Source organism: Aspergillus chevalieri, chromosome 4, assembly GCF_016861735.1.
Source record: "Aspergillus chevalieri M1 DNA, chromosome 4, nearly complete sequence".
Taxonomy (NCBI): Eukaryota; Fungi; Ascomycota; class Eurotiomycetes; order Eurotiales; family Aspergillaceae; genus Aspergillus; species Aspergillus chevalieri.
In genome coordinates, this window is record NC_057365.1 from 241,747 (window position 1) to 263,918 (window position 22,172).

Genomic DNA, 22,172 nt, shown 5'->3' on the forward strand with positions numbered 1-22,172 from the left:
TGTCTGCAAAGGACCGGCATACTGAATTCCAGGCCAAAGGTTCGCTTTGGGGTTTTTGACAAAGCTTCTTTCTGGACTGGCTTTGCTAGCCCTTTTAGTGGGAGATTAACGAAGGCAGCAAGTCAGCCAATATACGGATATTATTTGACTTCACCGAGGCTTCGAATACTTCTCAGAGCGGCCACGCACAGGCGATTCGACAGCATATTTTGTAATCGTGGCTCGACTGGCAACCTTTTCTTCAAACATCAAAAAATGTGACGCCAATGTGAGCTTGTTTGGTCCAGTCCTGTCTGGTGCGATGCCTGATAATGACATATATTAAACGCTGTTTATGGTATGACTGAAAAGACTGCATGTCGGGACTTCCGTTCGGGCATTTTCGCACACTGAAGACTAGCCCGCATAATGTGGCAACTGTACTGAGACGATGCCACTGGGTTGGATCCACATAGGTATTGCGCTTCGCCCAAGATCATGAAATCAACGATCTGTATAAGCTTGGCCATGGTCGGCGCTCTTCAGGCAAGCAAGTGGACAAGGCCCAGGTCGAAAAGGCCATTTGATTTGAGGCCAAGATCAAAGTGAGCTCGATCGGTATATATTCCTGTAGGAAAAGAAGAAAGGATATCGAAGATGATGCTCGATTGATAGTGGTGACTGACTGACTAGAAGGAAGAAGGAACGATAAAGCTCTACGAAGTGGGCGGCACTTTAATCCCAAGGGGAAAGCTGTCGAGTTCTGCCGGAAGCTCACCTTCTCTCTTGTCCGCTCTAAAGCTGAATAACCGGGTGCTCTTCGAGTGAAGTAAGCAAGGCCATGCATTAAGAATATAGTGTGCATAATTAGACAGTATGTATGTAATATAGTCATAAATTATTCTATTTTAGCTCACTAAGGTTGCTTTTAAGCACAATTAGGTCCTTGGTGGATGAACCAAGATCTATCCGGGGTCATACCACCGCGAATACATGGTCTCCGAAGAGGGGAAGCAACGTCCAAAAGCATGTATTGGGCAGCCTGCTATGCGCAGCACGGCTTGGTCGACATCCGTATAGTGTTATGCTGGTGTTCAGAGCTGCCCCGCATCGGGATCACCATCACTCCTCGGTCCACTCGCTTACTCTTTTTACTCAGCATCTCATGTGAAGGGAAATAGCCAATTGCGATGACCGGCAATATTCTAGCGAGAGAAGGGTCATTATTATTGGTCGGATACAATTGTATACAGAAGCTCATGTATATAAGGCCAACATACGAGTTTCCTCTTGTACGGCGAATGTATCGATATCAAAACCTTTATTTTTCCCATAATGAGATTGTACTTCATGTCCACCAGTATCATGAGCTACGCTCTCGGCAAATCCGGTAAGCGCATCTCGGCCCAGCAGCGCTTTCTCTATGCACTGCTAGGGCTATGCGCGTACCTGGCTCTGGTATCTTCGCTACGCTTTCGAAGATGTCGCAAACTACATAGGGCGTATCCCTACCGAACACGCGGGGAAATGAGCAAAATGACTGATTACGATGCTTGGGCAATCCAGAAACAGATCATGCAGGGAGAGTTTCCCTTCATGATGCTCAAGGCACTCCAATTTGCTTTGTTCCGGGTAGGCAATATTGACCCGCGTTCCAATTTAAAGAAGAGGAGAAATTCCCAAACACTAAATACTCCGGCAGACATACGGCATTCCAACGATATCAAGCCTCCTCCTCAAAATGTCGCAATTCTCCGACCCTGGTACCTCATTCAAGCGATACGCCGATACCGGCACGTTGATTGGCGAATTCATAGCATTCGAGCCATACTCGGACCGGGCTCAAACTGCCATTGCTCGAACCAAGTATCTGCACAAGGGCTACCGGGCTAGCGGCAAAATTCTGGAATCTGACATGCTATACACGCTCAGCTTATTCGCAACAGAGCCTATCCGATTTGTGACACTGTATGAGTGGAGAGACTTGACCAATATGGAACGGTGCGCAGTGGGAACGTACTGGAAGAGTCTAGGTGATGCCCTGGGAATAAATTACGATGCTCTGCCTTCTGGGAGGACCGGTTTCCAGGATGGCATCACCTGGTTGGAAGAGATCAGTGCTTGGAGCCAGCAGTATGAGGCAGAGCATATGAGACCTCATCCTCGGAACAAGGAAATTGCTGACAAGACCATCGACGTGCTGCTATATTACATGCCGAGGTTCATGAAGCCGATGGGGGTAAATCTTATTGCATATTTGATGGACGATCGGTTACGAAATGCCATGATGTATGTTCTCCTCGTCCTTTTAATCTTCATGATATAATGAAGATACTGATAGCCACCTGTCCAGGATGGAGCCTGTCCCGCCTGCCCTGAGCGCCGCCCTCGCAGCGATATTTCGATTGCGTCGGTTCTACATTCGCTACCTGGCGCTACCGCGTCCGGACTGGAATCGTTTAAACGCCTTCACCGACAAGCCAAACGAGCACGGCCGGCACTTCCTGCTGCAGCTCCAAGGAGCGCCGTACTATGTGCGTCCCACGATCTGGAATCGCTGGGGCCCCGCGGCGTGTGTCAAGCGGGTACTTGGACAGCCGCTACCTGGAGATGAGGGAGACAAATACAGCCCACAGGGATATTATACGCCTGATTTGGGACCCAAGTATTTTGAAGGAAAGGGGAGGAAGGAGATGGAGGCGATTAAATTGGGTTTACAACAGACTCGGCAGGGACAGTGTCCGTTCCCGTGATCCTGCACGAGACTTTTTATCACTGATCCTGGAACGTAATACCTTGGTTTTTAATATGGCCTAATGTGTGATTGGTTAATCCTATTTGAATGTGATTTGCACAAGTCTACTGCTGATGTCGAATGAAGTGGTCTGCATTTGATATACAGTGGAGACGTAGATATATGCCGAGTTTCGCGGTCTAATCGATTGTAAAAAAAAAAAAAAAAAGGAGCAAGCCCTAGTCATCTTATCATGCTGTGTATCGCAGGTGGTTCGGTACATCATCTTCCAGCATGCACCCCGCATATATGGTCAATCATCCTCGCAGCCCCATAGCGAAACACCAAAAAAGAAAATCAACCGAAATTATTGTCATATATTCCATATAATTATATGTATTCTAAAGAAAAAGCAAGTACATACGACCATAGGGTGTGGAAAACAGGGCTTTCCATCCGCTCAGCCGTACTTAAACCACATGTTAAGGGCGGCCAACCGTCATTTTTGCCCTTTTCTCGCTGCCGCTCTAAGGATGATGACAGAGTGAACACTGGTTGTGTGCAGGTGGTTTGAGGTGATGCCTTGAGAGTCGAGGGTGAGTGTTTGGGTGATGGACGTGGGTGAGCAGAGCCATGCGAAACCAAACAGTGCATTTGAAAAAATATTATTTTATAAGTATGCCATTGCTTCGCTTGAACATCACCTTTTTCTTCTTCATTTTCTTGCCTCATGTATTTCTAGGGACGTTTTGACGTTATTGATCGTTTTTATCAATCCGTAAATAGTCGGCTCAATTACCGAGGCCCGGAGATTCTTATATAGGTCAGCGTGAACACAGACAGCCACATTCCTCAAGCCGACAAATAGACAAAAACATAACTGGACGGCTCGATGGCACTTGTCACCCAAAATTCGGCCAGAGGCCATGCCCCAGGTGTCCCCCAGCTGTGGAACAACCACCGGATACAAGACATCTGCGCTAGTGAAAACCCGAAAACTCCAAAAACTAGAAAAGCCAAACAAATAGACTGTGGGCAACCCAGATGACCCAACCATGGCAATCCCAACCTGGCCACCACAAGCTGCGGACACCGAGGTAGACATCCAGGCCCCAGTGACCTTACCTGAGCCTCAGAGCCGAAACAAGCAGCTATAGTTAGAGCCCACAAAACACGCCAGCACCGCCCTACGAGCCCGGGCCGAAAGTAAAAGGAAAGCAGACAAGGATAAATTGGAGTTGCTAACTCTACTGGACAACAAAGTCTCCTCCATGAAGCAGGAAAGCCCAGCCAGAGCCTCCTCTTTTGACATTGCCCTCCAAAGCTTCGTGCACTACTATTCCACCCAACCTGAATCCTGATGAAAGCTGAATAAAAGCCGGTTGGATAGTGGCGAGGTTACTATACATATATATATGGTAGACAGGCTCATACATGTCGAAGATCAAGCACTGAACAGTCAATTATGATCCAATCCTGGCAATCCATGACCATTCCCTCCTTCAGCCAGGGATGATCCTTTCCGCCCTCCTTAAATCGAGAGATATGTTCATCAACTTTATCATGATCTCTCAACAATTTAATCGCCCATTCCTCTTCTGGAATATAGTAATCCACCCAACCATCCTCGCTCCTTGACCATTCACTGGATACAGGATATCGGTACACCTCGCCCTGCTACATGGGTGAATTCCCTGTAGAATTCATCTTGGCATTGGGCTTCCACAGGTTTAGGTTTTAATGCAATTGACATTTTTTTGCCCTTAGCTGAATAGCTTAAGTTCATCATGGAGAATTTGCTGAGAATCCCTCTACATAATTTCAGTAGTGAGCCAAATCCGGCAGGCAGGGGTTTTGACATTGTGCCAATCGAATATTCGAAGTATCTAAGATGGTCAGATCAGAACAGCAATAGGGACATATGAGAAGAATTACTTTGCATGTAAGGACGATGGCAGAACTGCAAGTTCATCATTATCATCCAAGAGTATCCTGTGGATCCTACCATTCTGATAACGGAATCTGACACTTGCATCATTGATATCAAATGGAATACTTCCTTCTTCTGTAATTTTGTTCAATGTGTCCGAGATCCCATTTGTAGCTGTTGATATAACTGGAAAAGAGCGATGAACTGACTCTTTGTCACGGGCTCGGAATAGTAGATAATAATGAATGAATGTTCCTATCTAAACTATTGTAGCCACCGACGAGAATATCAAATCTGGAGAGGAAAGAAGAAGAGGAATCTATCTACAGGAGAAAAGGAGTTTTATCCATGGGGTGTGTGGCCGCGCTAAATGCTTTCTTTGTTTGCTTGCTCAAATAGCGGCGTTGAGCCGTCACACGGGTAGCACCCAGACACGGCAGTTGGACATTGTCCGGTTCAACAAATTCAAGGACTACCATTTAGAGTGATAAGATACCCCTCAAATGGTCATTCCATGGCCTCCTTGCAAATCAACCTGGCGGAGCATCCACGGTTTGGGCCGCGTGGCTCCGAAATCGATCCTTCCCAGAACCTCGTACTTCTTCCATTGGCCAAATCTCACATGCGCAGTATATTCCAGTCTGAAATATACTTGTATTGCACTATCAAGACATGCCAGCCCATTGTCAAGGTTACACTCTGGATGATTGCATCTAAGAGCCTTTTCCACCGCTTTCTTATTTTTTTTTTTCAAGCTCGTGAACAGCTAGGGAGCTAGGGAGTACTCAACTGAACCGAGTTCCTGTAAGACCTCAGAAGTCGGGCAGCAGCTTTATGTCCGTTTCGCTCCGCAAGCTCTACAGCCCTTTGATATTGCTGCTCACCATCGCCGACAATCAACGCCCCTTCATCAAGCAGCATCTGCAACATATCGATTCGACCATGTTCTGCCGCGCCCTGCAAAGCCGTACGTCCGTTGAATCTGGCAGGGGCTTCATTGACGCTCGCACCCAAGTCGATTAATCTTCGAGCAATACCAATGTATCCCTGGAATGCTGCGATTTGTAGAGCTGTAGCACCCCCGTCCCTAGCAGGAGGGCTGTCAACCCTAGCCCCATGTTGCAGGAGCATTTTGATGAGTTCCATGTTTCCTTTCTCAACTGCGTGCTGTAGCGGCGTCCGGCGGCGAGCACCACCGCCTAGGTAATTCACATCGGCAGACTTCGCGAGGACTTTCGCCACAGGAACCAGTTGCTCTTTGACCGCTGCCTGGAGAGGAGTGAAGATTTCGTGCCTTTCAGTCGCTGTTTCATCCTCTTCGTCCTCCCAAAGTAAATATCGGATGGCGACTTCCTGCTGCATGTCAGGGCCACATGCTAGTAGACTGTCGACAAGGTCGCATTCTTTGAAAACGATCGCAGCGGCTAAGGCACGACCGGTCAGCCTGGGATTCCAGGTGGTCCAGTGAAGAAGTAGACTCAAAGCCTCTTTGCCCAATATAACCGCTATTTCAAGGACCGATTGCGGGGGCTCAAATTCGAATTCTTCTAGATCCCAGAAGTCCTGAAACAGCTGAGGTGCCCCGGTGGGGTCCACATTTGCCTCTCGAAGCACTTCTAAGTATTGGTGGTTACCGAGCACCGCAACTCCCACCGCAGTCGGGATGTTTCCGCGAACCCCAGACAGTAAGCGTTGAAGAAATTCAGCATTCACAACAAGATGGCCTATTGCGTCCGCAAGGTCGCCATCGGTGACTTCGGCGCCACGGCTCAAGAGAGTCCCTGCGAAGATAAAGTTGCCCGTCCGTATTGCCGCTCCCAATGGCGTTTTCACCGACCTGGAGTCCTGAGAACTGGTAAATCCTTTTGCGATATCGGCATTTTGCTCAAGCAGGTAGTGGGAAAAATCATCATCTCTGGCCGATAATGCGGCCGCCAAAATCGTCGGTCCGGAGATCTGCAAAATCCTTTGCAAAACGCCACGTTGCTGCAGATGCATCGCAGTATGTAGGTTCCCAATGCGGCTTAAAAGCTTTCCTTTCAGCACTCTGGCACCTGCAGTCAACAGCTTGTCGATCAAGACTGGGTCTCCCAATTCAATGGCTGCGCCAAGAACAGTACCAGGGGGTTGGCTATATTCATCATTCAGTCTTGCACCACTGTTGATCAAGAGCTCAACGAGATCAGATTGCTTTTCCTTGATAGCAACAAGGATGGCTGAAGACGGATGCTTTGTGTCGGACAAAGGCCTGTCAACTCGGGCACCATATTCCATCAACAATCGCCATAGGCTCGGGCCCTTCCTCGTGGCACGTTCAAGCAATGTCATGCTCCCTTGCCCATCGGCAACTTCAATATTCACCCCACCCTGAAGCAAAAGCCTGGTGATCTCAACGTTGCCGGTCTCTACAGCTAGTGCGAGTGGTGATACATAAGGAAGGCCGTCGAACTCGGGGTTGACGTTCCGACAGGCCCACAGTAGACGCTGTACCATCTGAGGATTCATAGACTTGGCTGCAAGTCCTAGCACTGTGGTAACTGCCAGGTCATTGTCAAAGTCAATGGCAACCAGTTCGTTTACATCGGCGCCTCTCCCGAGTAACAGGCCTATCATTTCAACATTCGAATGCGATACAGCGCGAGTGAGAGCACTAGGGTCCTGCCACCCGGTTCGTTCGTTCACATCAGGACAGGCGTTGATAATGTTCATGACAAAGTCGTCAATGATTTTGCAGGTGGCAACGGCAGAAAGGCACGACGGCGTCACTATAGCTCCGTGATCTAGGAGCACTTGACTGACCATTTTGCTCCCGCAAATAACAAATTCCAGAGCGGAATTCCCATTGTGCGAGAAGTTCACATCGGCCCCATATGATAGAAGGAGTTGCATGAGCTCTAGGCCCTTTTTGCCTGATAGTGCAGCAAATTGCAGGGAGCTCACAGGGCCATAATGGATGGTGTCGACTGTTGCATTTGGATCCATCCCTGCCTCGAGCATGTTTTTCACCGTGTCCATAGCGACTAATCTTACAGCACTTGCGAACAGCTTCTCTGCGATTGCGCCTGCCGTCGGCTCGTGAGTCGATAACAGCATTTGAATATGCTTGATGTTGTTCCACCCAGACTCGTTAAACATCTCCATGACACGTCTATCATCGGACAGCATACTCCCTTCCGACCGTCCACCAGGTGCGTGTGAGACGAGGTTATTTGACAGAAGAAATAGCTCCAGAATCAAACGGTTCCTGCCACTTTGATTGGAATCGCCCAAGGCGGATGACAAGGTAAGGTGTTTCACCTCAGAGTCCTCTGGCATCAGAATCATCAGAGCCGCCGTAGTTCGGGAACTACTGTAAATGTTCGGAGGGTTATTGAGTCTATCCCATTGTACTATCGAGGCCAAACGTCGCATGAGCTCCCGGCTGGCAATGTGACAGGACACATTGACCTCCCGGGGTGAGGGTACCGTAAGCGACGACGACGGAGAGGGTGCATCTGCAAAAGGAGAGTTGGGATCAGTCCATTGAAAAGGAAGTTGCGACTGCTGAGTCATACCTTGGTTCGGTCCGGGCCGTAACAGGCTAATGAATCGCAACCATGGAAGAGAGGCGTTCCACTCAAGGCGCATCCCTGGTGATACCGGGGTGCAAACAACCACCCATTCTGGGGTATCCGGCGATGGAGCTTGGAATGGATTAACGACGTAAACTGGGCAAGTATGTCTGAGTTTTCCATCTTACCACTAGCGAATATGTCCATCGTCGACACATAGGCCTCCCTGTATTTTTCTTTTTTGATCTTTTCAGGCCGAAGCTCGACCCCAGACATGAACCTCGCTTTCCTTATCATCGTTTCGTTTTCGTTTCTCTGTTCGTCGCCCGATAAACTCCCAATCACCCGGTCGCGTGGGGTTTTTGCGGAAACCCCATTTCGCGAGTTGCCTCTGGTACTGTTGTATACTGTGTCCTGTGTAAGCCGAGTGAACAATGAACCGAATCCGGAACGACACTTACGACTTGTCAAAGTCATACTTGGACGCCATATAATCTTTGACCTGACGCAATGTCTTGTTTTCATAACAATAAAGACGCTCGGTCTCCAGCTTGAAAGGTTCCCACTCTGCACCCGCCATGGCTGGTGATTGTGAGAGCTGACATGGAGTAAGCAACAAGTGAGATCAGGGTCGACGGGAAATCTCTTTTTAAGGGACACGAAACAAGGCTACAGATCGTCAAGGCTGTACTATTTATAATATAATCCACTAATGAGCAGCGCAGCTCTGCCTCACTTTTACAGTAGAAAGGATGCCATTCCCAGTCAGAAAATTAATATGAAAAGGGCAAAAAAAAAAAAGAGAAAAAGAGAAAAAGAAAAAAAAGAAATAATACTTTATTTGAATGAAGGTTAATGGCCGCCGCGGAAGTCAGAGAGCACGCTCGAGGTGCCTAATAAAAAAAGAGAAAGAGGAGCAACATTCAAGGTCTTGCAGGCCATAGAACTACAGTAATTCTGGTGTTATTAAGACATAATAGGCCTGAATGCTCTAACAGATAACTAACTTAGTGGATAGTGTCAGGGTGCGGGGTCAGGTGCAGGAATATATAGTAGGAATTGACGAACAGATTAAGCTACAGGTCAGGCTATCTACAGGTTCATAGACAAGACGCAGCTCGAAGAGCTGCAACAGGATTTGTTGGCGCAGATAGATAACTCTGTGGGTCACGTGCCCGATCACGTGCATAGATCACGGACTAGCACCGTGACAGATAGTGAGATCGATAAAATTCGATATGGGGAACGGGAAACCGTTGATTCGTCAGTCACATGTGGCGCAGGACGGTACATGTGGCTAGTGAGATCTGAAGGAAGCTGTGCTGTTACAGTACTCTTACACGGGTCGTCGTACGGCCCTACTTCAAATGGAGAGGAGATCTGTGCCAAGAGGTTTAAACCAAAAAGGGAAACGGACAGAAAAGCTAGGGGCCAATGGGAGAGAAGATGAAAGCCCCACACTAAAAATGTTGCGATTTGATCGTTAGCCAATCAGCGCAGATATTTTAATCTGAAGAGTTTCAAAAAGTGGGTAGTGTGCAGATATTATGTCATTATGTCAGACAAGCTGGGATATTGATTGGATTCTTTCGCATATATCGGTATCCACAGGTCGTCTCGTTCTGGCTTAGTCACAGTTTCTTCTCAGGCGGCTCCACATCGGTGAATGATCAACCATGTTTCCATCATCATCTGGGCTCAGTAAAGTAGGGAGAAAGCAATCCTACAACAAGGCGGTACTTGAAGATGCATTGATTGTATAGGTATATATAGGATATCTCATTCCCCGACGAAATGCAGTCTTCATCCCCTCAAGAACCTTCGCTCCAGAGCGTCCATACAGTACGGAGTGCACTTCTCTCGCTTGAATTGATTTTCTGAAGGACATCATGGCTTGGCCCGCCGACCAATCCAGCTGGAATCAGGGCAATATCTACTTCGGGTACCATTCAGCAGATCCCTCGCCCTCAGTCCCTCTCCCCCAGCTTCCTGGGCTTAGTTGGGAATTACCTGCGGATGGGGTGCATCCTTGGGGATGCTATCCCCCCGACTGTGTCTCCTGCCGTGTCATGTCAGCCAGCGTTCCCAGTCCCCGGGTCGTGGCTAGCGGCCCGAACCCCGACCGTTCAGACCATTCCGATCCGACCGGCACCATCTCCACCTCCCACCAGCCTTCGGTGGAAGGCAGCGTTCACCAGGAACCAAAGTCTCAGTCTCAGACGAAGAAGAAAAATACAAGACAAACACCCGAGTACGGCACATCTCCATCAATCCCGTACATATATGCATCATGCAACCGTATCTGTCAACTAACTATTTCACAGCCATCTTTCGGGTGCTCCCCTGCAATGCAAGTGGGAAGGTTGCCGCTATTCGGGCTATTTCAACCGTGAGCACGAGCTTATCCGTCACCTTCGGAAAATTCATATCGCTCCCCTGGCACATCCCTGCCCTGTGGAAAACTGTACCAAAGTGTGTAACCGGGGAGACAATTTACTACAGCACATGAAGAACCGTCATGGGCTCGGCTAGACGAGCGACTCGGGCTTGATTTTTCAAAATCAGAGCTCTCCTGGTGTTTTGTCTTTCTTTCTCTCTGCTTTCTCTCTTCTTTTTCTCTTTTTCTCTCGTTCTCTCTTGTTTTTTTTTTTTTTTTTCGATTCTTTTTCTTTTTCAAAGCTGCGCTGGGAATATGTGGGTGTTTTACTAGGAGAGTTAAGTTTGTACATGTGTTTCTCTGTATTAATGAAGGCCTTTGTCACTCCTGATCCTGTCAAGGCCCATAACGATTGATATTTTTGATGGTAAACTCAAGCTTGATAACTGCATTTATAAACATTTGTCACAGGCTGTGCCTGTAGAATAAACGATATGTTAGTCGGAATTATCGGAGTGGTTACCAGGCTACGTACCCCGCACGATGTACATTTGTATATAGAGCCGTCCGATCGGACATCAGTTCTTCTGTTCTTCAACGAAGTCTTGTGTATGATAGCTAGTCATTAGCATTACGGGCTTAGCCCCTAACAAAATTAAATTATCCTGTCCTGACATCTGCACCCATGCATTGACAAAAACCTGAGATTTGACGCTCCATGCACAACCCTGGTCGATTGAACGATCCTCTCCTGCCTCAAGTGGAAGCTGCCAGTCTGTGACGGTTCACATAAGACGGCTCATATATGGCGGCTCAACACTGCAGCAATGGATGATACATCACAAATGCTGCTACTCAGCCAGGTCGCCAACAACTCCTATAAAATCTCTTCATTATCTGGATAGATTTCCTCTTCTCTTTTCTTCTCCAGATTCAATATTCTCATCGATGGCTACAATAATCTACATAGGAATTCAGTTCTTTAGTATCTACTATTCCGAGTCCGTGACATAATATCGAATCTCGCCTTTTTTTCTTCTTTCCACACATCTACTTCATTGGCTCGATCCAGCAATCGTAGAGCCATAGTAGTGTGCCCCTCCGATTGACCGATAGATACCGATACCAATACAACGAACCCAGCAGGCATGCCTCGCCCAAGAAACACTGTTGCCTCTACCAGAGCCAACCGAAACGGGATGAACGACGATGATACAAACCGAAATGAAGCAAATACCGATACGGGACGGGGAGAACCGACAAAACCCCATCTTCATCGATGAAGATGAGAATGAAGAACAACGTACGATGACTTTGGAGGAGCTCTTGCAATATGCCTCAAATGAGCCGGAATGATTGTATGAGAAGCTCCAAGCAATTCATCAATAGCATGATGACAGTCTTGATAATCATAAGGCCCCTCTTGCTGAAGAAGACTCCAAGGTCAAGTCAAGAATGGAGAAATTGCGCTTCTGCGCTGTGAAACAGAAAAGATGAAGGGGCAACTCCAAGATACCAAGAAGCAGCTTACTGATGTGAAGGCTGAACGTGACGCATTTGGAAGCTAAATTGCCTGACTGGTGGTTGACAGTGCCAGCGGCCGTCAAGCCTCTCCAATGCCCAACAACAGCAAATCCACCAAGATCCCAGATCCTCCAATGCTTACCGATGGAAAGGAGCCCCGATTCGAAGACTGGCTGCTCCTGATGTCTCAGAAGCTTGCTGCCAATGCAGACCACTTTGACCTTTCCCAACTTTTTGTATAGCATATGTGGCTAGTTGATGTGATGGTAAAGCTTGGAAATGCATCACTTCACGCACGTGAGATGGTGCAATAAACCCATATACTGACTCAAAGGATACGCTCAATCACCTGAAAACAATCTATAATGATCCGAACCGTGTTACCACTGCAAAGCACCAGTTCCAACAGTTGTACATGAAGACCAGTGACAAGTTTCATGACTTCCTGTCTGAATCCCTCTGCCTTGCAGCTGAAGCGGGCGTTGCTGAGGATGATTTGAGAGATGAGCTCTACACGAAATTGACGACCAAGCTCCAGGAGCTGTGCATCTCCAGTAGCATTAGCGATGGAACATTCCAGGAATTCTCCAGCGCTGCCTCCCAGACTGTAAGCCGACTTGAAGTGACCAGACACTGGACTCAGAAGAATCAGACGTCCACCCCCCTACAAGGATACGAGCAAGGGATCCAGTTGAACTGGGACGACCTTCAAAAAAGAACTAACCCCATCTCAAAGCACCAGCCCTACCACCCCATGTATGGATAATGTTGACCGTGATCAATTGATGAATGAAGGCCGTTGTTTTCATTGCCAGGAACATGGACATCTTGCTTGCGACTGTTCTACCAAAACATCAACCCCTGAATTGAGGGATATTAAACAGAAAGGACCCGAGAATGAACAGAATGATGACATGGGAAAATATAGCCCAAGAGAGTCTCTCCGACCTGGGGCTAGATGATGTTGACCTAGGTGAATTGGATCTTAGCCAACTGGTTGGAGGACAAGGATTCAATGCGAATAGTCAGGTAGCAATGGAATCAGTATCCCCCTGAATACCCTAGCCGACACTGGAGCAAATGGTTACCACTTCATGGACACCCAACGAGCGACAGAACTAGCGGAATTTTTGGGAATCCGGACCCGACAACTCAACACACCGATTGGCATAAAGGGGTATGATGGACGAGCTGGCTCAACCACCACTGATGCTATTGTTCGCCACTTCCTTGTTGGCGGATGATGATTCCTGAACCAGGCCTTCCTAATTTCCGACTTGGGCCAGCATGACATGATTATTGAACGGAAGTGGTTCGATAGCCATGATGTCTGGTTGAATGCAAAGCACAGAAAACTGGTTTTGCCGGAGCACCGGAGCTACTTGGGCGATGTCCAGAGCAAGCAGTATTTGGAGGCTCTAAAACAGGGACTGCAGTGTCCTAAGCCCGACTCCATCCACCAGGCCGACATGGAGCGACGTGATCGCCAAATTGAGAAGGAAGAGCAAAGGGAACGCTATCAAGCTCCTTGGAAAGAGGAATCAGGCCAGCGTTCAGATATGGCCAAGGTGTCACATACCCTGCAGGGCCAGGAAATTGGCGCCATCACTACCAATTCAAAGCCCCGAAGGAAGACGACGACAAACCAACCAACAGTCCAGACTGATATTGCAGCAATTGGGGCTGCACCATTTCAACGGTACCTGGAGAAGGACACTGAGGTCTTCATCACCAGTCTTTCTGAGATTGGTCGTGTTCTCAAGGAGAAACGGGCTGAAGAACGACAAGAGGAAGATCGTCAAGAACAGGAACTGATATACAGTTGCTATGCCTGCTTTTTACCTCTGCGGGCTCATCCTGTGGTGTTTGATGAAAGTTCTCCTTAACGACCTGTTCAAGTGATGGAGAAAGAAGTGGGTGATTACGCAAGACTGGCAACTGATAATCCATACCAGATTGACTGCAGTTGCCGCACCTCAACGTCGTAATCTGGCATGACATGAAGTATCATTCTGTTGAACTCCGGGAAATCGTGCTGTTCAGCTATCGCGGCTCGCTCAAATACAGGAGGGTAAGCACCCGCATGTGCCCAGTCTATCAAACAGACTTTCCAGTAGCGTCCAATATCATGTTTCGGGGACTGGTGTCCTGATGCACGAGCACGAATTTCTGAAAGTCAAATGGGAAAATATTTCGGGGGGCCTGGTTATAATCTTTGCATATCTTAAGTGTGTGGTTAAACCAAGCTTCCATCTCGGACCCAGAATTGAACGGCCGGCGCCATAGTCTGTGAAGGATTTACCCCGACAAGGACCTCATCCAAGAGGGCAGGCTGTTGGAATCGGAATCGATTGAAGTTGTCTTATTATCCCTGCTGTCTGACAGATCACACCGTCCTTTTGGTGCTTGATGCATTGAGATTTTCGATGCAATGGCAGCCAGGAGGAACAACGCAGATCATCAATCGCCCAGATCGTCCCTGAGGCCTGATCCCATTCCCACCACAGGGCGCAAACTGGGTCGGAGTGAACTTCTCGAGTGACTCGATCGCAATATTGAACGCCAAAAGGCCAAGGCTATACCTCGAGGACATTCATGACGTATGCGATCTTTACCTCTCCTCCTAGGCAGTCCTCTTCAGCGGTACTGGGAAACAAAGGCCATGTTTGATATAAATCAGATAATCGAAATCAGACTGGAAGTTCTTGATCACTCGGACGCGGCTGATTGGCAAGCTCAATGGTTAGAGAAACTTGGCGAATGGTACAAATATCGATTTGAGCACCATAGAAGAATCAAAGACGTTGACCATGCAATCAACACTTATGAAAACTGCTGAAGTCCAAAATGACCATTTTATCGAAACAAATATCGCTCTTACGTATGCTTTTCTTGTTTTGGGAAGAGCATATCGAACAAAGTCCAGAAAGGACCTGGACAACACAATTGGAGCCAGGCCGCGTGTTAAAGTGCCATGTCTATTGGTCGAAACAAAAACGAACTTTGACTTTTGACTTGCCGTAAAGATTAACGGCAGGATTTAAGCCATCGAGACTGGGCAGGAAAACAGGGTCTCACGACAATCTGGCACCATCAGCTAACCACAAAAAGAAAGTCTTCTAGAATCAGGAATACATATGTGTTGGACCTATAGAACGGGTGATTGATATATATTTGGTGAACAGCATTTGAGAATAATAGCAGCGCCGTATATTATGGTTCTGACCGAAGATTTGTACATACGACCATAGGGTGTGGAGAACAGGGCTTCCCGTCCGCTCAGCCGTACTTAAGCCACACGCCGGCCGGTTAGTAGTTGGGTGGGTGACCACCAGCGAATCCCGGCTGTTGTATGTTTTTGTTTTTGCTTCATTCCCATTCCTCTTTAGGAGAAATATGATGGCAAAGGCTAAATGATATATGGACAAGAAAGGGAACACAATGTTTGATGTCGAAAAATAAAAAGTACAGCAGACAACATAGCCATCGTATAAAGGGAGTATCTATCTGAAATGCTCTGTATAGCTGCAGGAAGAGCGGTATTCTGTTTGAGTACAGACGGTTGATTTGATTGCTGGCCTATCGGCTAGGCTAGATTCAAGTACCTATCGCAGTCACGAGTACCTGTAAGTGCTCCATACTTGTAGACATCCACTCGAATTCCCAATGTCTTCTTCACATCCTGCCCATTCAACCACTCGTCGATAGCATGATACATGTTCCAAAACTGCTCAGTCTCAATCAACGTCGGCATGTCTTTCCTAGGATGTTCCCCTTGTCTGGCCCGCGCAGCCGCCAAATACCGATGCGCATACGGATATTGGTCCAGCTCCTCCTTGGGAAACGTAGGCACAGTCTTCCCATCCACAGAAACAACCTTATCCTTCTCATAGATAAGCTTTACGTACTGGATCTTCCATCCACCTGAATTCGCACGCGGGCCTAGTCCAGTGCCTGGGACGGGACTTCCAGTATTTGCGGGGGCAGGGGTCTTCAGGCAGTACATGATGAAGCGCGCGTCGCAGTCGACATCGTACTCGATCTTCGTGGAAGGGTCGATGAAGCGCTGGGTGATGGTAACTTTCATCTTGCCAACGGCGCGGTTGGTGCTGGGGTTGAGGTCGACAAGGGTGCCGAGTTCGCGGTGAGCCATGAAGACTCCATTCTTGCGGCCTGTCTGGGAGTTCTTGACAAAGTTGTCAATGGGCTGGGAGCCGCCACTGCACACTATTTTTTTTTTTTTTTGTTAGTCTTGATAGGTAGTGGGTGTGGGTATTGTGCGTACAGGTAAGCACCCAAGCGTCGTCTGCGAAGCAGGCGCGGTAGTTCTTCCATTCCGAGTAATCCACGTATAATGGCCAGCCTCGGACTAGCTCACTGACGCAGTAGCGGTCGAGGATCTGGTCTGCAGTGCCGTTCAAGTGCAGCCAAGTGTTCGGCTCAGTCTCTTTGGCGGTGCCGTTATAAGCCATGTTGGTCTGTTGTTTTTCGAGGTGCAGTGCTCTGAGGCAAAGTTGTTCAGCGATGCTGAGAGATGGTGAATCCGTCAGTCTAGGAGATGGTTCTTTATAGAAGAGACAGTGGCAAGATACTTACGAAAACGGCTGCAGCAAAAGCGTTTCCTTACGTATACGACCTGACCGTCACTTGACTGATGAGATTCGGGAATAGGGCTATGCATACAGCATCTGTTTACCATAGCCAGGACATACACGGATTATGCATTTTACGTTCCATTGATGCTCTGATCCCTCGCGCCCTTGCGCGCAATGATTCTTTCTATTAGTTGAACGACCACCAGATTGTCTATGAATAGGCCTCTACAATGGATTCATCCTCTATTCACTCCGAATAGTGCCTAAGACATCCTATGCGAGCATCGTAGACGACAAAAGGACTGGTGGCGTTGAGGAAATATTTTCCGAATTCGGCAAATCTAGGGGAATGGACGAATATTACAATAAATACTACAGCGCTTACTACTCCAGGCACGTGGACAGAGAACAGACAGTTCACCGATTACATAGTACTGCACGCAGAATTGAATAACGTATCAACATTAAGGTCAGTCAGCCACCGCATTCTGACTGCATTCGAATGCATCGCCGCTCCACTTCACTTTCTATGATTGGACGAAATATTTTACTATACATAATCTGGGGCTGAATACCACCAGCAGACGGCGCGGCCCGCTGACCGACTATGGAATTGGTATCTGCATTCTGCGTTTGGAATGCATTGACCCAAGTAACCGTAATTTGGCACGCCACTGATGCGTCGCTATCTCACAACCGCGCGCAGAGCGGCCGGTGAAAAGCTCCGGAATCGAAGGCTGACAGGAGGTTGACAGTGCCGGAGCACCCCCAATTCGCGCTGGGCAATAGTTTACAGTTCCGTGATGCGTTGCTGGGTATATCGCCGCCGCCAGGCTACGCAGATAAGTACTCTGTAGAATCAGTCAGGTAAGGAAGTAGTGAAACAACGTGATGCGATTGCTGAATGGTCGCCACTAGCCAAACCCTGCGTCCAGAGAGCAAAACATCTTGCATTTCCATCGTAATTTGCTGTTCAATGACGTATCTTCAGATTAATACGATGGGCTCTAGGATCGGCCCGCTTCTCCCCACAAATACTAATGACCTACGGCGGACTATAGCAGCCTTGAGCCTTCTTACTTTTAGTGTACTCTGGGATACGTTCCCATCTTTGATCAATTATAATATTACAATCATAGGTAGATTATATATAACTTTCCTTTGTACCGGAATGCGCCCGGTAGAAGTGTCTTGAAGAATATTAGGTTACTATATGACAGTGGTCATACCAAATATATAATCTCTGTGCCAGCACATAGCCGTTTGCCTTTAAAGGCTATAGCCATTCTCTCCTTGAATTCAATCCCTACCCCTTGTCAGTATACAAAATGACCTAGATAGTGTCTTTGCTTTCTCTGATGGTCTATAAATACGGCCAAATTGCCTTCCTGTATTCTAGTTCTTCATCTAATTCAATCGTTCCTTTTCTTCAAATTAGATCCTCTTTCAGAGCTATTGAATTGTTTATGTTTTGCCGCCGGGTGGTCATCCCAGGCAGTGGGACGAGGTTCATGTCACCAGACAAACCCATCAGAGAATCGAACTCACGCTGGCACTCCCCCTTTGTAGGATTTTCAGACCGCTACTATCTCCCGTAAACGTCCCGGAAAAAGGCGTCGCAATGGAGGTAGCCGGTTCATCACACTCACAGCCGGTCCAATCATACTACATCCACAACCATGTAGCCCGAATTCGCAGTACCCTGAGACTCAATGTGCGGCATACTTTTCTCGGGCACCCCCGCCTATTGTCTATACTCTGTACAGTCTATATAATAATGATTTGGCATATAGTGATTTTTGAGTACTCTGCTAAAGCAACAATGTCCGGGTACAGCTGTTGTCAACGCATCTTATGGCAAGTGGTGCCTGAACTCATGCCAGCAGTCACTAAGTGATGGTACCCTCCGAGGCATTTGTACACTCTACGCCGATTTCCGGGAGTCTTGGGAGTCCCGACGTGGCTCGTCGAGAACTGGCTCGATAGGGTTGCGGGCCGTGCGAGACGGCTCCGAATCAATTTCACCTGAAAAGGCGGACTCTCGTCTCTTTCGTTCAGGGTACCGATGGGCAGTAGCTTGGAGGCTGGTTTCACCAGGGTTGATAAGGCCTCCGTGGAGAGACCTATAGCAGGAATATTGGGGTAAATACTGGGCATATTTAACTGATGCGTAAAATGGTAGTATGCAGAAGATGGACCGCGAGGTTCGAGGCGAGGATGTTTCGGGGATATATATATGTGTGTCAGTATCGGTTCAGGACAGTCAATCTACGGTTCGCTAGTGACTTTCGCAAACCATGATTGGGCAATCGCCCTCATGATGATGCTCATGTCTTGGCTTTGGTAACAATCCTGTAATACGAGGCTTTTATTGCTGTTTCGGGCAGCGTATTTTGGCGCTAAATGTACCCTCTGGATTATGTTTTTTCCACCAGCGCATCGCGGCTCTTTCTTTTTCTTTCGTGATCAATGCTTGACATAATGCACTTTTGCTCCTTATACTCTTCTGCTCGCTCTCATTGCAAAACGAAGCTCTCCCGTGTCCTTTTGGCGATGCGATGTTGAGAATTATTGGTTCCATACCAGTACATTGTCTTCTCATTGGTCAAATATCGACATGTTCACATGGTGTCTGCTTACTGTATATTATAATTGGTTGTTTTCCGTTTCCTAATTTGCACACATCGATCTCCTAAATCGTATAATAACAACGGAAATCGCGATGCATCATTAAAACGAGTCTATATAAAAAGGACATGTAAAAATCAAGGAAACAACAAATAAATAAATGCCGCACTCACAAAATGCTCTCAAAAGTAATCCTTGCGGAAAAAATTATCAGACAAACCATGCATAGTTAACTCAATGCATCCGATGCAAATGCTGGCGCAGATTATCTCCCCGATTGAATAACTTCTGGCAGCCCGGCTCCGGGCACTCGTAAGATCTCGGGAAAATATGCTTTGTCTCAACGTGTCGCTTCAGTTCGATCCGTCGAGAAAAGACATCGGGATACGTACAGCCCTTCCATTCACATTTCACGGGTCCGGCGCCGGTTACCGCATCGCTGTTGAGAAATAAGTATTCATCCGACTTGAGAGCAGAATAACAGGGAAATGTACCTCCTGCGTTCTTTGAGACTGGTGGTGCGTCGTCGAGAACTGCCACTTGGTCCAGCCGTTGGTATGTGAGGGACCTGAGCAGATGAGCCGGCATTGGAATCCAATGGAGGGACGTCAATCGAATGATGAGTGTCTTGATGACCAGTTGCCTCATCGTGCCCGTTTGAAGACTGGCCAAACGGCGTCTCGTCAGACAACCAACTCAGGCTTCCCAGGTACCATTCCGGATCTCCAGCAGCTCCCGGATATCCCTGGTTAAGCAATTCTTGGGATGAAGCTGCAGCATGGCCGAGCAAGGCCAAGTTCGACGTGTTGTTAAGGAGACCGGGGACATTCTGTGGTGTTCCAGCGGTGCGCTTATGTCCATTGGCCCGAGCATCTGGCGCATGCCAATCGAAGTCGTGTGGACAAGACATGATAACAAGACTGGAAAACCAGGCCAAAGAAAAGAGTAATCAGAAAGATTCCTGTGTCTGTTTGATTGAGACCAGGAATGGAAGCATGATGAAAAAGAAGGAGGGCTTGGTGAGGGATGCGGTTTTATAAAGCAAGCTCGCCCTGCATGACACTTGTTGAAATGCATCACGTAGGGCTACGGAAGTACATCCGGAAGCACATCCGCGGAAAATCATTACCGTATGTGGACCAGATTTTGTAGCTAGACAATCACGTTCTCTAGTCTTAAAAAAGCAAACAGAACAACAAACCAAAAAGGGCTTAGACTAGGATAAGCGGTAGTTGAAACGGTAAGAATACATCCCGGCGCACAGCGTCAGTTTAAGCCGGGTGGGCAGCTCTTAAGCACGCTAAATGTCTGATTCATAATCGACATAGTGCACCCAGATTCTGTAGCAGGCAAATTACAGGCCAAAGTACATCGCAGCCAGGCCTCTAGGTTCGTTGGCACGGAGCGCCGAGGGAGTCACATTTTGTGATAATGGTGGAAACCGAGAGGCGCAGTTCATGCCGATCTTACTAGAACAAGAGTAGACAGGGTGCCTGCTGTGGCGTGATACACGTATCATAAACGTGTCGCTCAGCCTCGCATTCACTTCTATCCTGCCTTCTGCTGATATAGAGCCGCCCATTCCCCTTTTTCGTATCAATATGACTATCCTACCCCTTACCACTATCACTATCATTATTCTAAACCTCACCCTCTTCCCCTTCGTTACTTGCCACCCCAAACTTTTCCCCAGTACTTTTTACCCTCTCCTCTCCTCTCCTCTTCTCTTCTTACCACCACTTAATTCCTCTTTGAGACTTCAGCTCTCTTCTCTCTATCACGTTCTCTAACTGCGGTAGACACGTTGAAAATCGTTGCATATCAATGCCATGCTGATAAAGTCTAGTCATGAGCACCAATTGAAGCAGTGATCTGAATTCATTGACTGGAATCAATGGATGTAGATCTATTGACCAGGACGAGGAATAATATGAGGGCGGGAGTTGAGGACTCTTGATGGTAAACCTGGGGTATTCTGGATCAATCCAGAAGTTGGAGAGCTGGATTGAGTCCAGTACCTGTTCAAGATGGGCATCATCCTCTTTGTCCCGCTGTCGCTGTCCTTATGGCTACACTCCTGAGGGGCGCCAGCTGGCCATGCTCTGAAAGGCGACTACCCTGAAACTGGCCTGGTCTTCCCCATGAACCATCCATTGTTCGGAGTCATGTTCCAAGGGGAGAGTAATTGCCATTTCCAGGACATCCAGTGTGAGATGCGTGTCGGGATCACGGAGTTCATCTAATTGAGTGGGTGTTAGCAAGGGGATATGTATGCTCTACAGAGAGGAAAGATATGGCGATTTTGTTGGGGGGGAGGTGGCGGGAATTCAAAGCCTTCGGGCAGCGTGGGTTGCGATAAGAAGACGCCCATTTTATTAAGAAACGTAGAATATGATTATTATCGTTTTTATCAAGTTCTGTTGAGAATGGAATGCGGAGAATGAAATACGATAACTAGTTAACTACCGGTGAAGTCTTTGTAGGGTTAATTTCCGGTGGCTGTGGTGGTGGGGAATATGAATATCGCATTGCCATTTAATACAATTAACCATAATCAGCCTAACCACGCTCGAGTATGAAGTAGTTTTCCAAATAATTTCTGGCCAAGTTCGCACGGCCATTCTGAATACTGCTTGTTCATATTTTACTTAGTCATTTGTTATATTTTGTTACCAGATCCTCTATGTCTACAATGCTGTTGTGATATGTGATATATTATATTTCAGTAGGTGCAGCACTCAACCGGCTCTGCTCAGTCATTCGCTTAGCCGATGAACAAATTTGAAGTGGGTATTCGGAGGTCATCGGGGAAGACGGGAAGTCGATTATCTGGACTGCATGACGCCAATGTGGT

At 47.6% G+C, this 22,172-nt stretch overlaps 7 protein-coding genes across 7 annotated transcripts; 3 read left to right on the plus strand and 4 right to left on the minus strand.

Annotated features, from left to right (window-relative positions):
* Window positions 1-1,314: 1,314 nt before the first annotated feature.
* On the plus strand, window positions 1,315-2,732 carry ACHE_40090S (uncharacterized protein; the record flags this gene model as incomplete). The annotated part of the gene is made up of 3 exons (XM_043278250.1): window positions 1,315-1,611; window positions 1,682-2,268; window positions 2,333-2,732. The coding sequence occupies 3 exons, from the start codon at window positions 1,315-1,317 to the stop codon at window positions 2,730-2,732; spliced, it is 1,284 nt and encodes a 427-aa protein (XP_043136048.1).
* Window positions 2,733-5,417: 2,685 nt separating this feature from the next.
* ACHE_40091A (uncharacterized protein) lies at window positions 5,418-8,401 on the minus strand (the record flags this gene model as incomplete). Its single annotated transcript, XM_043278251.1, has 3 exons — window positions 5,418-8,137; window positions 8,198-8,326; window positions 8,383-8,401. The coding sequence occupies 3 exons, from the start codon at window positions 8,399-8,401 to the stop codon at window positions 5,418-5,420; spliced, it is 2,868 nt and encodes a 955-aa protein (XP_043136049.1).
* Window positions 8,402-8,444: 43 nt separating this feature from the next.
* On the minus strand, window positions 8,445-8,774 carry ACHE_40092A (Clr5 domain-containing protein; the record flags this gene model as incomplete). The annotated part of the gene is made up of 2 exons (XM_043278252.1): window positions 8,445-8,601; window positions 8,656-8,774. 2 exons carry the CDS (start codon window positions 8,772-8,774, stop codon window positions 8,445-8,447), a joined length of 276 nt encoding a protein of 91 aa, XP_043136050.1.
* Window positions 8,775-10,083: 1,309 nt separating this feature from the next.
* ACHE_40093S (uncharacterized protein) lies at window positions 10,084-10,726 on the plus strand (the record flags this gene model as incomplete). Its single annotated transcript, XM_043278254.1, has 2 exons — window positions 10,084-10,445; window positions 10,519-10,726. 2 exons carry the CDS (start codon window positions 10,084-10,086, stop codon window positions 10,724-10,726), a joined length of 570 nt encoding a protein of 189 aa, XP_043136051.1.
* A 1,461-nt stretch (window positions 10,727-12,187) lies between these two features.
* Window positions 12,188-13,981, plus strand: ACHE_40094S (uncharacterized protein; the record flags this gene model as incomplete). The annotated part of the gene is made up of 3 exons (XM_043278255.1): window positions 12,188-12,331; window positions 12,430-12,702; window positions 13,355-13,981. 3 exons carry the CDS (start codon window positions 12,188-12,190, stop codon window positions 13,979-13,981), a joined length of 1,044 nt encoding a protein of 347 aa, XP_043136052.1.
* Window positions 13,982-15,681: 1,700 nt separating this feature from the next.
* On the minus strand, window positions 15,682-16,567 carry ACHE_40095A (uncharacterized protein; the record flags this gene model as incomplete). Its single annotated transcript, XM_043278256.1, has 2 exons — window positions 15,682-16,322; window positions 16,381-16,567. 2 exons carry the CDS (start codon window positions 16,565-16,567, stop codon window positions 15,682-15,684), a joined length of 828 nt encoding a protein of 275 aa, XP_043136053.1.
* Window positions 16,568-19,552: 2,985 nt separating this feature from the next.
* On the minus strand, window positions 19,553-20,228 carry ACHE_40096A (uncharacterized protein; the record flags this gene model as incomplete). The annotated part of the gene is made up of 2 exons (XM_043278257.1): window positions 19,553-19,757; window positions 19,813-20,228. 2 exons carry the CDS (start codon window positions 20,226-20,228, stop codon window positions 19,553-19,555), a joined length of 621 nt encoding a protein of 206 aa, XP_043136054.1.
* Between the last annotated feature and the right edge of the window lie 1,944 nt (window positions 20,229-22,172).